The sequence below is a fragment of the Gobius niger genome (assembly GCF_951799975.1).
Source record: "Gobius niger genome assembly, chromosome: 14".
Lineage (NCBI taxonomy): Eukaryota > Metazoa > Chordata > Actinopteri > Gobiiformes > Gobiidae > Gobius > Gobius niger.
In genome coordinates, this window is record NC_136865.1 from 2,696,753 (window position 1) to 2,708,926 (window position 12,174).

A 12,174-nucleotide genomic window follows, 5' to 3' on the forward strand; every position below is an offset into this window, starting at 1 on the left:
CACGCTCCTGCCCCTTGTGCACGCTCCTGCCCCTCGTGCACGCCCCTGCCCCTCATGCATGCCCCTGCCCCTCGTGCACGTTCCTGCCCCTCGTGCACACCCTGGACGCCCGTGCACGTTCCTGCCCCTCGTGCACACCCTGGACGCCCGTGCATGCCCTTGCCCATCGTGCACGCCCCTGCCCCTCGTGCACGTTCCTGCCCCTCGTGCACACCCCTGCCCCTCATGCACGCCCCTGCCCCTCGTGCACGCCCCTGCCCCTCGTGCACGCCCCTGCTCCTCGTGCGCGCCCCATGTTGGCAGTGTCTGGGACTCTTCCTCCATCTTGTTGAGGCTGTTGATGTTGGTCCAAACGTGCTGTAGATCTGAGGCGTCATTAGAGCCAGACTGACTGATGATCCCGCAGCCTCGGCCAATCACAGCACACCTCCTGCTGTTACCGGGCAGATTTCCTCTCACCCAAACCTCAGCCAAAATAACAGTCTCAGTCTGTGGCTAAGAGGAGCGAGCCGTTTGAAATTTAGGTCCAGTCCAAGAACTGGACTAACTAAGACTAGAGCCAGTGCAGGCCCCAGAGGAGACTGTTGTACATGTTTTAGACACCAGGAGAACAGCCCCACCCCTCACAGTCTGGGAGTCTGACTATGTCTGACAGCAGCATCACCTCAGAGGGCTCTCCCCCGTGTCTCGGCCCGTCTTGGGTTTCAGGTCATATACATGTATCATATTCTGGGATTAGTTCACACTTCACATCCTTAGTAGCCGCCGTTTCCACGGAGACAGACTCTTCCATCAGGCCCTGTGTTGTTGATGATATTTCTGTCTTCTTTGTGTGTTGCAGATTGTTGATCTGAGGGGGGTGTCCCCCACTGCCTTACTTCCTGTTTGGACACATGACTGTGAGGGGCGGAGTCAGCGCCTTGTTTAATGTGAGTCTCTACATACATCAGCTTTAAAGCATGATGCTAAAGCCCCAGTCTACACACACATGTGCTACACACTGCTGTCCTACATGTGCTGTACATGTACATACAAGTAAACAGGTGCAGGGGTTATGCTGTCTTCAACTACAACTACTGGATATTTAATAGTACTATAGTAGCACAACTAGTTGTAGTAGTAGTAGTAGTAGCAGTAGTAATAGTAGTAGTAGTACAACCGGTCTAACTCTCTCTCTTCCTCTCTGCAGATCTGGTCGGCCATGTTTCTCTGACATCACCAGACCCCGCCCCCTCTCCCCTCTGGTCACGCCCCCTCTGACCATGGCGCGCCGTCATCGGCCGTCGCTCCTGTGTTTCCTGTGTGTCTCCATGGCGACCGCGGTGATGTCATCGATCCCCGGGGATCAGGAGCCAATCAGCGTGATCTCCTGGGAGCGTGAGTCAAGCACCACAGACACAGATCTACCCGACTACCCCGACCTGAGCGGAGCTGAGAGCCGTGCACTTTAATGTGATCCATGTTTAGTAGGAGATTAATGTAACACACGATATAGTATTGGATATTCTATTTTGCATTGCTATGTACAGTATGTGGCCCAGCTCTGTTGTACAGTATATGGCCCAGCTCTGTTGTACAGTATATGGCCCAGCTCTGTAGTACAGTATGTGGCCCAGCTCTGTTGTACAGTATGTGGCCCAGGACCCTGGCTCAGGTCAAGACTCTAACAGTGCTCTGTTTTGGGCAGACTCCCTGTCGTTCCCGAGTTTCCAGGGGTCACTTCAGGACAACGACACTCAGAGACTGGGCCTGGACTTCCAACGAATGATCCGCATCCACCACACGCTTTACATCGCTGCAAGGTACTACTACTATTCTTACTGCTACTAATACTACACTGCATTCCAAATTATTATGCAAATTGTATCGTTGTGTCAAAAAGGTAAAAAAAAAAAAAAAAAAAAATGAAACTCATGGATGGTATCCTGTCTCGGGGCTCTATGAATCACTGACATTAATCTCAAGAGACCAGGGATGATTAGTTTTCAGGTTAAACCCAGTTAAGGGAAAAACTACTGAAAAAGGGTGTTCCACATTATTATGCAGATCATCATTTTCAAGCAATATGAGAAAGAAAAAGGATCTCTGCTGATGAAAAGCATGAAGTTGAATGCCTTGGTCTAGGTATGAAAACCTTAGATATTTCATGAAAGATTAAGCGTAATCATCGTACTGATAAGAGATTTGTGGATGATTCAGAGCACACTCCGGTTTGTGCAGATATGGACGGTTTCTGCCAGACAAACACATCAGATTAAGAGAACAGATGCTACAAAGCAGCATACAGGTATTTGAAGCTGCTGGTGCCTCTGGAGTCTCCCGAACATCAAGCTGTAGGACCCTCCAGAGGCTGCAGTTGTGCATAAACCTTCTATCCGGCCTCCCCTAAACTGTTCATTGAAGCTGAAGAACAGAAACGGCTGCAGTGGCTCAGAAATACATGAAGACTCATTTTCAAACAGTCTTGTTCACTGATGAGGCCGTGTGACCCTGGATGGTCAGATGGATGGAGTAGTGGATAGTTGGTGAATGGCCACAATGTCCCAACAAGGCTGTGACGTCAGTAAGGAGGGGGCGGAGTCATGTTTTGGCCAGAATCAGGGTGAGAGAACTGGTCGGGCCTCTAAGATCCCTGAAGGTGTGAAAATGACCTTTGAAAAATATGTGGACTTTCTGACTGACCACTGTCTTCTATGCTACAAAAAGAAGAGCCGTGTTTTCCCGAACAAGATCATCTTCATCATGACAAGGCACCATGTCCCGCTGTAAAGAAAACCTCTGCATCACTGGCTACTATGGGCATAAAAGGAGAGAAACTCATGATGTGGACCCCCTCCTCCCCTGACCTCACCCTATTGAGAACCTTTGGAGCCTCAACAAAAAAAACTTCTATGAGGGTGGGAGGCAGTTTTCATCCAAACAGCAGCTCTAGGAGGTTATTCTGACATCCTGCAAAGAGATCCAAGCAGAAACTGTCCAAAAACTCACAAGTTTAATGGATTTAAGAATTTTGAAGAAAGAAGTGCTCCTATGGTAAAAAAATAAAATAAAATAAAAAACACATTTAAATGATCCTCTACCATTTAAAGACTTGAAAATTATGCTGACTCTCATTTGAGTTGACAATTTAGAAAATCTTAGAAAAATGTCATTTGCATAATCATTTGGAACGCAGTGTACTACTGCAGCTGTTGCTACTACTACTACTACTACTGCTGCTAATGATCCCACACAAGCTTTGTATATTGCTTTACCGTGTAAAGCGCTTTGGATAAAAGCTCTTTATAAGTTGAGACCATACACTACTATTTCTACTGTACTGTACTAGTACTATTCTTACACTACAATTATATACTATGAATAATACAACTGCTACAGTGTATTGTTGCAAGGTATAACCAGTCCTACTACTACTACATAGACCTACTACTGCACATTTATTATTTATTACGAGATTTACTTCTACTACTCCTGCAATATTTATCACAAATGTATATATTTTATAGATGATATATGTTTTTCAGAGATCATGTTTTTGCTGTTAACCTGACGACGGCTGCAGAGAACTTTGTGCCTCAAACGGTAACAACCACTACTACTACTACTACTACAACTACTACTACTACTACTGCTGCCAGTGCTGTCACTACTGCTCTTATTGCTACGGATACTACCACTACTACTGCTACTGCTCCGACTACTGCTATGATACTGCTACTGTTACTGTTGCCATTACTGCTCATATTGCTACTTCTATAAGTACTACTGCTGGGTTTGGCTGGGCACCCATTAGGGAAAACATAAATCTGCGTCTATGACCAGTACTACTACTGATACTACTTTTGCACTGCTGCTGGTTTCAGAGTTTGACGTGGAAGTCCAAAGACGTGGGGAAGTGCACGGTGCGAGGAAAAAACAGCGTGAGTTGGATGTTCACGATGAGTCTTTTTTAAACTGCTCAAAGACATTATGCTTTGACTTTCGAGTACTTGAACAGGTATTTGTTATCGGATTTGTGCAATAATATTTCTCCCCCCTCACTCCCCCATTGTTACCCCCAAGTACTGCTCACTTTGGTGTTCAGGTGTTTTGAGCTGCTCTTGTGTTTGGTTCCACTTTAAGCTGAATATGAGGACACAAGTTTGACTATATGTGAAAATGTAATTCTAAATTTGAAAGCTTGGAACCTCCAGAATTCAGTCTCCGAGGCTGCAGTAGCACTTATTAGGACTCGATTTGGGGACAGGACGTGGGATTGTGGAAGTGATAGGGTCCCTTTTATATTCATGTCCAAGCTGGTTTTAGCCATAAGATCTGGCAACCCAAAGTGTGGGGCTTGTTCTGCTTTCTGATTGACGTCATGATTGTCTTGAAAGTCAAAACAAAAATGTTTACAACTTTATATGAGGGAGTTGTGAATATTTTAAAGCAACATTGGAGATATTATCAGTAAAATGTTTTCTGCCTGCTCCGAGATGGAAGGATGAGCTTTGTCGCTTGAGCTGTCGCCAGGGTGCTAACAATAGTCACCCGGAAAGAGTCAACTGCCACAAATAAAAGGAAATGAAAAATATCTACAGCTTGTGAATTGAATCGCTCTCTTTCATTTCAGGATGAATGTTATAACTACATCAAAGTGCTGGTTCCCAAAGACGACGAGACGCTGTTCACCTGCGGCACCAACGCCTTCAACCCCACCTGCAGGAGCTACCAGGTACTGCAGCTCCTCCTCTTCGCTTTTGTTCAGTTGCTCAAAACACTGCGTTCCACCTGATGATGTCACGCGGTGTTCCTGTTTCGCAGATGTCCTCTCTGAAGCAGGTGGGGGAGGACGTGCTGGGACAGGCGCGGTGTCCCTTCGAGTCGGGACAGTCCAACGTGGGGATATTCGCCGGTCAGTCCCAAAACAACAATTTCAATGATCTGAATTAAAAGGCATTGATCAGTGATGATTTCCTGCTGTGGTTGCATTACACATATACTGTAGGTTACATATCCAGAGGAGCTGTTTCTCCTCTGCAGTCCGTGACAGATAGTCAGTATGTTCCATTCTGTCTGTTGTAGGAGGGGACTTTTACTCAGCCACCATGACGGACTTTCTGGCGTCTGATGCTGTGATCTACCGCAGTCTGGGCGAGGGCCGGCCAGTGCTGCGGACCATCAAATACGACTCCAAGTGGCTCCGAGGTGCGTCCTACGATCGAAACCCTACTTTCTACATCCTGAACCCTACATTCTATATCCTAAACCTTACATTCTACATCCTGAACTCCACTTTCTATATCCTAAACCCTACATTCTATATCCTAAACCCTACTTTCTATATCCTAAACCCTACTTTCTATATCCTAAACCCTACATTCTATATCCTAAACCCTACATTCTATATCCTAAACCCTACTTTCTATATCCTAAACCCTACATTCTACATCCTGAACTCTACATTCTATATCCTAAACCCTACATTCTATATTCTAAACCCTACTTTCTATATCCTAAACCCTACTTTCTATATTCTAAACCCTACTTTCTATATCCTAAACCCTACTTTCTATATCCTAAACCCTACTTTCTATATCCTAAACCCTACATTCTATATCCTAAACCCTACTTTCCATATCCTAAACCCTACATTCTATATTCCAAACCCTACTTTCTATATCCTAAACCCTACTTTCTATATCCTAAACCCTACTTTCTATATCCTAAACCCTACATTCTATATCCTAAACCCTACTTTCTATATCCTAAACCCTACTTTCTATATCCTAAACCCTACTTTCTATATCCTAAACCCTACATTCTACAACATAAACCCTACTTTCTACATCCTAAACCCCACATTTTATATCCCAAACTCTACATTCTATGTCCTAAACCCTACATTCAACATCCTAAACCCTACATTCTACATCCTAAACCCTACATTCTATATCCTAAACCCTAGATTCTACATCCTAAACCCTACATTCTATATCATAAACCCAACATTCTATATCCTAAGCCCTACATTCTATATCCTAAACCCTACATTCTATATCCTAAACCCTACATTCTAAACCCAACATTCTATATCCTAAACCCAACATTCTATATCCTAAGCCCTACATTCTATATCCTAAACCCTACATTCTACAACATAAACCCTACTTTCTACACCCTAAACCCTAGATTCTACATCCTAATCCCAACATTCTACATCCTAAACCCTACATTCTACATCCTAATCCCTACATTCTACATCCTAAACCCTACATTCTACACCCTAAACCCTAGATTCTACATCCTAAACCCAACATTCTATATCTTAAACCCTACTTTCTACACTCTAAACCCTAGATTCTACATCCTAATCCCAACATTCTACATCCTAAACCCTACATTCTACATCCTAATCCCTACATTCTACATCCTAAACCCTACATTCTACATCCTAAACCCTACATTCTACACCCTAAACCCTACATTCTATATCCTAAACCCTACATCCTAAACCCTACATTCTACATCCTAAACCCTACATTCTACATCATAAACCCAACATTCTACATCCTAAACCCTACATTCTACATCATAAACCCAACATTCTACATCCTAAACCCTACATTCTACACCCAACATTCTACATCCTAAACCCAACATTCTACACCATAAACCCAACATTCTACATCCTAAACCCTACATTCTAAACCCTACATTCTACATCCTAAACCCAACATTCTACAACATAAACCCTACTTTTTACATCATAAACCCAACATTCTACACCATAAACCCAACATTGTACATTCTAAACCCTAGATTCTACAACATAAACCCTGCTTTCTACATCCTAAACCCAACATTCTACATCCTAAGCCACAACATTCTACATCCTAAACCCTACATTCTAAACCCTACATTCTACATCCTAAACCCAACATTCTACACCATAAACCCAACATTCTACATTCTAAACCCTAGATTCTACAACATAAACCCTGCTTTCTACATCCTAAACCCAACATTCTACATCCTAAACCACAACATTCTACATCCTAAACCCTAGATTATACATCCTGATTCTTACATTCTACATCCTAAACCTTACATTGTACACCATTAATCCTACTTTCTACACCCTCTTTTCTAAACCCTACTTTCTACATCCTAAATCCTTCATTTTACATCCTCTAAACCCTACATTCTAGATCCTAAATCTTACATATTAAATCTTAAAACCTACACTCTACATCCTAAACATTACATTCTACATCCTAAACCCTACATTCTTTATCCTAAATCCAACATTCTACATCCTAAACCGTACATTCTATAACCTTAAACCCTACATTCTATAACCTTAAACCCTACATTCTACATCCTAAACCGTACATTCTATAACCTTAAACCCTACATTCTATAACCTTAAACCCTACATTCTATATCCTAAACCCTACATTTTATAAGCTTAAACCCTACATTCTACATCCAAAACTCTACATTCCATAACCTTGAACCCTACATTGTACATCCTAAACCCTACATTCTACATCCTAATCCTTACATTCGACTAATCCACATACATCCTAGGATTTACTTCATCATGTAAGATTCTTCATCCTAAACATTCTATATCCTCAATCTTACATTCTACATCCTAAACCCTACATTCTAGGTCCTAAACCCTACAATCTACACCCTTCCTCCCTCTAATCCCGCCCCTTCCCCCACGTCAGCCGAGTTTGTTTTGTCCCTCTGATCTCAGTCTCATTTTGTGATGTTTTTCTGCAGAGCCGCACTTCCTTCACGCCATTGACTTCGGGAACTATGTTTACTTCTTCTTCAGAGAGATCTCTGTGGAGTATACTGCTCTGGGAAAGGTACTAATACTAATACCATACTTCTACACACTATTACTACTACTACTGCAGCTACTCTATATTCAACTTCAATACAGTGCCTCAGTGGGTAATGTTTAAATACTACAACTTAAGTATACCATTACTTGAAATGTACTTACACAACAAATACTAAAAGGATGACTACTACTACAACACCACCCTGGGAAAGATATAAACACTACAGTTACTACCGGTATGTATACTACTCAGTACAACTGCATAGCAATACTACTTAAACTAACATGCAGTACAGAGAGTGTTGTTACTGAGTACAATACGACTATATTTCTGGTAGATGTTTTCTGGTAGTACTTGAAAGATTGTATCATAATACTCTGGGGCTGCAGCAGTTGGTCAGGTCTGGGTTCAGCAACACTTTTTGCCCAAAGAACGAGATCATCCGACGACCTGAACATCCTGAATGACCAGGTTATTCCGTTACGGGCATATTCCAACATGACAAAGCCTGGATTCATGGGGCTCACATTGTGAAAGAGTGGTTCAGGGAGCATGAGATGGATTCGGCTGCCGCAGAGTCCAGATCTTAACCCCACTGAGAATCTTTGGGATGTGCTGGAGAAGGCTTTGCACAGTGGTCGCACTCTCCCATCACTGATACAAGATCTTTGTAAAAATGATTTTAACACTGGATCTTTGGACATTGCAGACGCCGGAATCAAAGCTATTAGAGCATGGGAACCTTTTTTTGGGTCATGCAGTGTATATTAAAAATAATGGTATTGTATGTTTAGGTGGCATTGTCCAGGGTGTATAAGTACATGCACGTTTTAGTACAAGCATAAATATGTTTTTAGATGTTTTTTTGAGGGTATATGTGTAACTATGCGTGTGTTTTAGGTGGTGTTTTCGAGGGTGGGGAGAGTGTGTAAAAACGATAACGGAGGATCTCCTCGAGTCCTGGACCGACACTGGAGCTCTTTCTTAAAGGTAGAACACACAAACAATCACATGTATACACATTGACCTAGACAAATACTTCTCCTTTTTTAAAGTTACAGAACACATTCTCTACGTGCATGTATCTCTACAATGATCCTAATGGTCATTTGCCTTGTATGGTTTGCTTTAGCTTCTTAAAGGAACCTTACAAGCCTTCCTAACGTGTGTAATAAAACTTTTTTTTTGTTGACATTTTTAGTTTCCCCTGAACTGCTCTTTTTGGTACTCATATATTTGTGTGTTTATTATTCATTATTAATGTAACTTGTTCATACATTTGTGTGTTTATTATTAATTATTAATGTAACTTGTTCATATATTTGTGTCAGGCGCGTCTGAACTGCTCGATTCCTGGAGACTCGTACTTTTATTTCGACGTCCTTCAATCAATCACCAACGTTCTCCAGATCAACGGGAGACCAGCTGTGGTGGGGGTCTTCACCACTCAGACCAACAGGTATTTCCACTGCTACTGCGACCAGTGCTACAGTCAGACTACTGCGACCAGTGCTACAGTCAGACTACTGCGACCAGTGCTACAGTCAGACTACTGCGACCAATACTACAGTCAGACTACTGCGACCAGTGCTACAGTCAGACTACTGCGACCAGTGCTACAGTCAGACTACTGCGACCAGTGCTACAGTCAGACTACTGCGACCAATGCTACAGTCAGACTACTGCGACCAGTGCTACAGTCAGACTACTGCGACCAATGCTACAGTCAGACTACTGCGACCAATACTACAGTCAGACTACTGCGACCAATACTACAGTCAGACTACTGCGACCAGTGCTACAGTCAGACTACTGCGACCAATGCTACAGTCAGACTACTGCGACCAATGCTACAGTCAGACTACTGCGACCAATACTACAGTCAGACTACTGCGACCAATGCTACAGTCAGACTACTGCGACCAATGCTACAGTCAGACTACTGCGACCAATGCTACAGTCAGACTACTGCGACCAATGCTACAGTCAGACTACTGCGACCAATGCTACAGTCAGACTACTGCGACCAGTGCTACAGTCAGACTACTGCGACCAATGCTACAGTCAGACTACTGCGACCAATGCTACAGTCAGACTACTGCGACCAATACTACAGTCAGACTACTGCGACCAATGCTACAGTCAGACTACTGCGACCAATACTACAGTCAGACTACTGCGACCAGTGCTACAGTCAGACTACTGCGACCAATACTACAGTCAGACTACTGCGACCAATACTACAGTCAGACTACTGCGACCAATGATACAGTCAGACTACTGCGACCAATACTACAGTCAGACTACTGCGACCAGTGCTACAGTCAGACTACTGCGACCAATACTACAGTCAGACTACTGCGACCAATGCTACAGTCAGACTACTGCGACCAATGCTACAGTCAGACTACTGCGACCAATGCTACAGTCAGACTACTGCGACCAATGCTACAGTCAGACTACTGCGACCAGTGCTACAGTCAGACTACTGCGACCAATACTACAGTCAGACTACTGCGACCAGTGCTACAGTCAGACTACTGCGACCAATACTACAGTCAGACTACTGCGACCAATGATACAGTCAGACTACTGCGACCAATGCTACAGTCAGACTACTGCGACCAATGCTACAGTCAGACTACTGCGACCAATACTACAGTCAGACTACTGCGACCAATGATACAGTCAGACTACTGCGACCAATACTACAGTCAGACTACTGCGACCAGTGCTACAGTCAGACTACTGCGACCAATGCTACAGTCAGACTACTGCGACCAGTGCTACAGTCAGACTACTGCGACCAATACTACAGTCAGACTACTGCGACCAATACTACAGTCAGACTACTGCGACCAGTGCTACAGTCAGACTACTGCGACCAATACTACAGTCAGACTACTGCGACCAATGCTACAGTCAGACTACTGCGACCAGTGCTACAGTCAGACTACTGCGACCAATGCTACAGTCAGACTACTGCGACCAATGCTACAGTCAGACTACTGCGACCAATGCTACAGTCAGACTACTGCGACCAATACTACAGTCAGACTACTGCGACCAATGCTACAGTCAGACTACTGCGACCAATACTACAGTCAGACTACTGCGACCAGTGCTACAGTCAGACTACTGCGACCAATACTACAGTCAGACTACTGCGACCAATACTACAGTCAGACTACTGCGACCAATGCTACAGTCAGACTACTGCGACCAATGCTACAGTCAGACTACTGCGACCAATGCTACAGTCAGACTACTGCGACTGTCGCTGCTACACCGACTGCTTCTGCTTTTAGTTCACATGTTTTATCTGCTGATCTGTAACAAAAATGAATGATGTACCGTGATGGGAAGAGCTACTTAAATACGTATATATGCAGCATGTTCTGTGTGTGTATAAGTACATGTGTATTTGCAGTATTCCTGGCTCGGCAGTCTGCGCCTTCTTCATGGACGACATCGAAAACGTCTTCAATGGAAAATTTAAAGAGCAGAAGAACTCTGACTCCTCCTGGACCCCAGTTCCTGACAGCCAGGTCCCAAAGCCCAGGTAAGACTCAGCCTAGACCAGGTCCCAAAGCCTAGGTAAGACTCATCCTAGACCAGGTCCCAAAGCCCAGGTTAGACCGACCCAAGACCAGGTCCCAAAGCCCAGGTTAGACCGACCCAAGACCAGGTCCCAAAGCCTAGGTAAGACTCATCCTAGACCAGGTCCCAAAGCCCAGCTAAGACTAAGCCAAGACCAGGTCCCAAAGCTCAGGTAAGACTCAGCCTAGACCAGGTTCCAAAGCCCAGGTAAGACCATCCTCACCAGGTCAAAATCAGGTAAGACTGAGTCCAGACAAGAATTCAGACTAGAGTCCAGTGCAGAGAGACACCTGATCAAAATGTGAATAACATAATTTTGTTTCTCTATCCCCTCCCTCTCTGTCCCCTTGTCTGTTCCCCTCTCAGACCGGGGTCCTGTGCTGGAGATCCTCCTGCTGAAGATTACGGCTCCTCAGTCCAGTTTCCGGACCAGGTTTTGACCTTCAGTAAGAACTTCCCTCTCATGGACCCAAGTGTGTCCTCAGTCCTACATCGGCCGCTGTTCACCCGGACCACCTCCAGGTACCAGAGGGGTCTAGTCCTAGCTTAATCCTGCTTCCATCCGTCAGTTTTCTGCCCAAATGTCCCAGCGACCGTGCATAGAAAAAGGAGTTCTGTCCATGAGTGTTCCTAAAATAGTGTGGGCAGGAGTTTGCTGGTAGCGGATCTGGTTGTGTGCCCAGGTCTCGAGACTGGGTCTTAGGACCAGAGCAGACAGTGAGGCCGATGGGAA

The 12,174-nt window shown here is 44.3% G+C and overlaps 1 protein-coding gene across 2 annotated transcripts in view; it reads left to right on the plus strand.

Annotated features, from left to right (window-relative positions):
* Positions 1-735: 735 nt before the first annotated feature.
* LOC306973613 (semaphorin-6C-like) overlaps positions 736-12,174 on the plus strand; it is a 29,959-nt gene continuing 18,520 nt past the window's right edge. Inside the window, exons 1-13 of one of the 2 annotated variants that reach the window (XM_079570580.1) lie at positions 736-929; positions 1,190-1,377; positions 1,688-1,802; positions 3,525-3,582; positions 3,864-3,920; positions 4,613-4,714; positions 4,804-4,894; positions 5,065-5,187; positions 7,774-7,862; positions 8,742-8,831; positions 9,173-9,300; positions 11,272-11,403; positions 11,808-11,963. In XM_079570580.1, coding sequence (XP_079426706.1) covers positions 1,263-1,377; positions 1,688-1,802; positions 3,525-3,582; positions 3,864-3,920; positions 4,613-4,714; positions 4,804-4,894; positions 5,065-5,187; positions 7,774-7,862; positions 8,742-8,831; positions 9,173-9,300; positions 11,272-11,403; positions 11,808-11,963 — 1,256 coding nt within the window. In that variant the 5' untranslated portion in view covers positions 736-929; positions 1,190-1,262. The remainder of the gene's footprint in view (positions 930-1,189; positions 1,378-1,687; positions 1,803-3,524; positions 3,583-3,863; positions 3,921-4,612; positions 4,715-4,803; positions 4,895-5,064; positions 5,188-7,773; positions 7,863-8,741; positions 8,832-9,172; positions 9,301-11,271; positions 11,404-11,807; positions 11,964-12,174) is intronic. The other variant, XM_079570579.1, reaches the window with a different exon arrangement.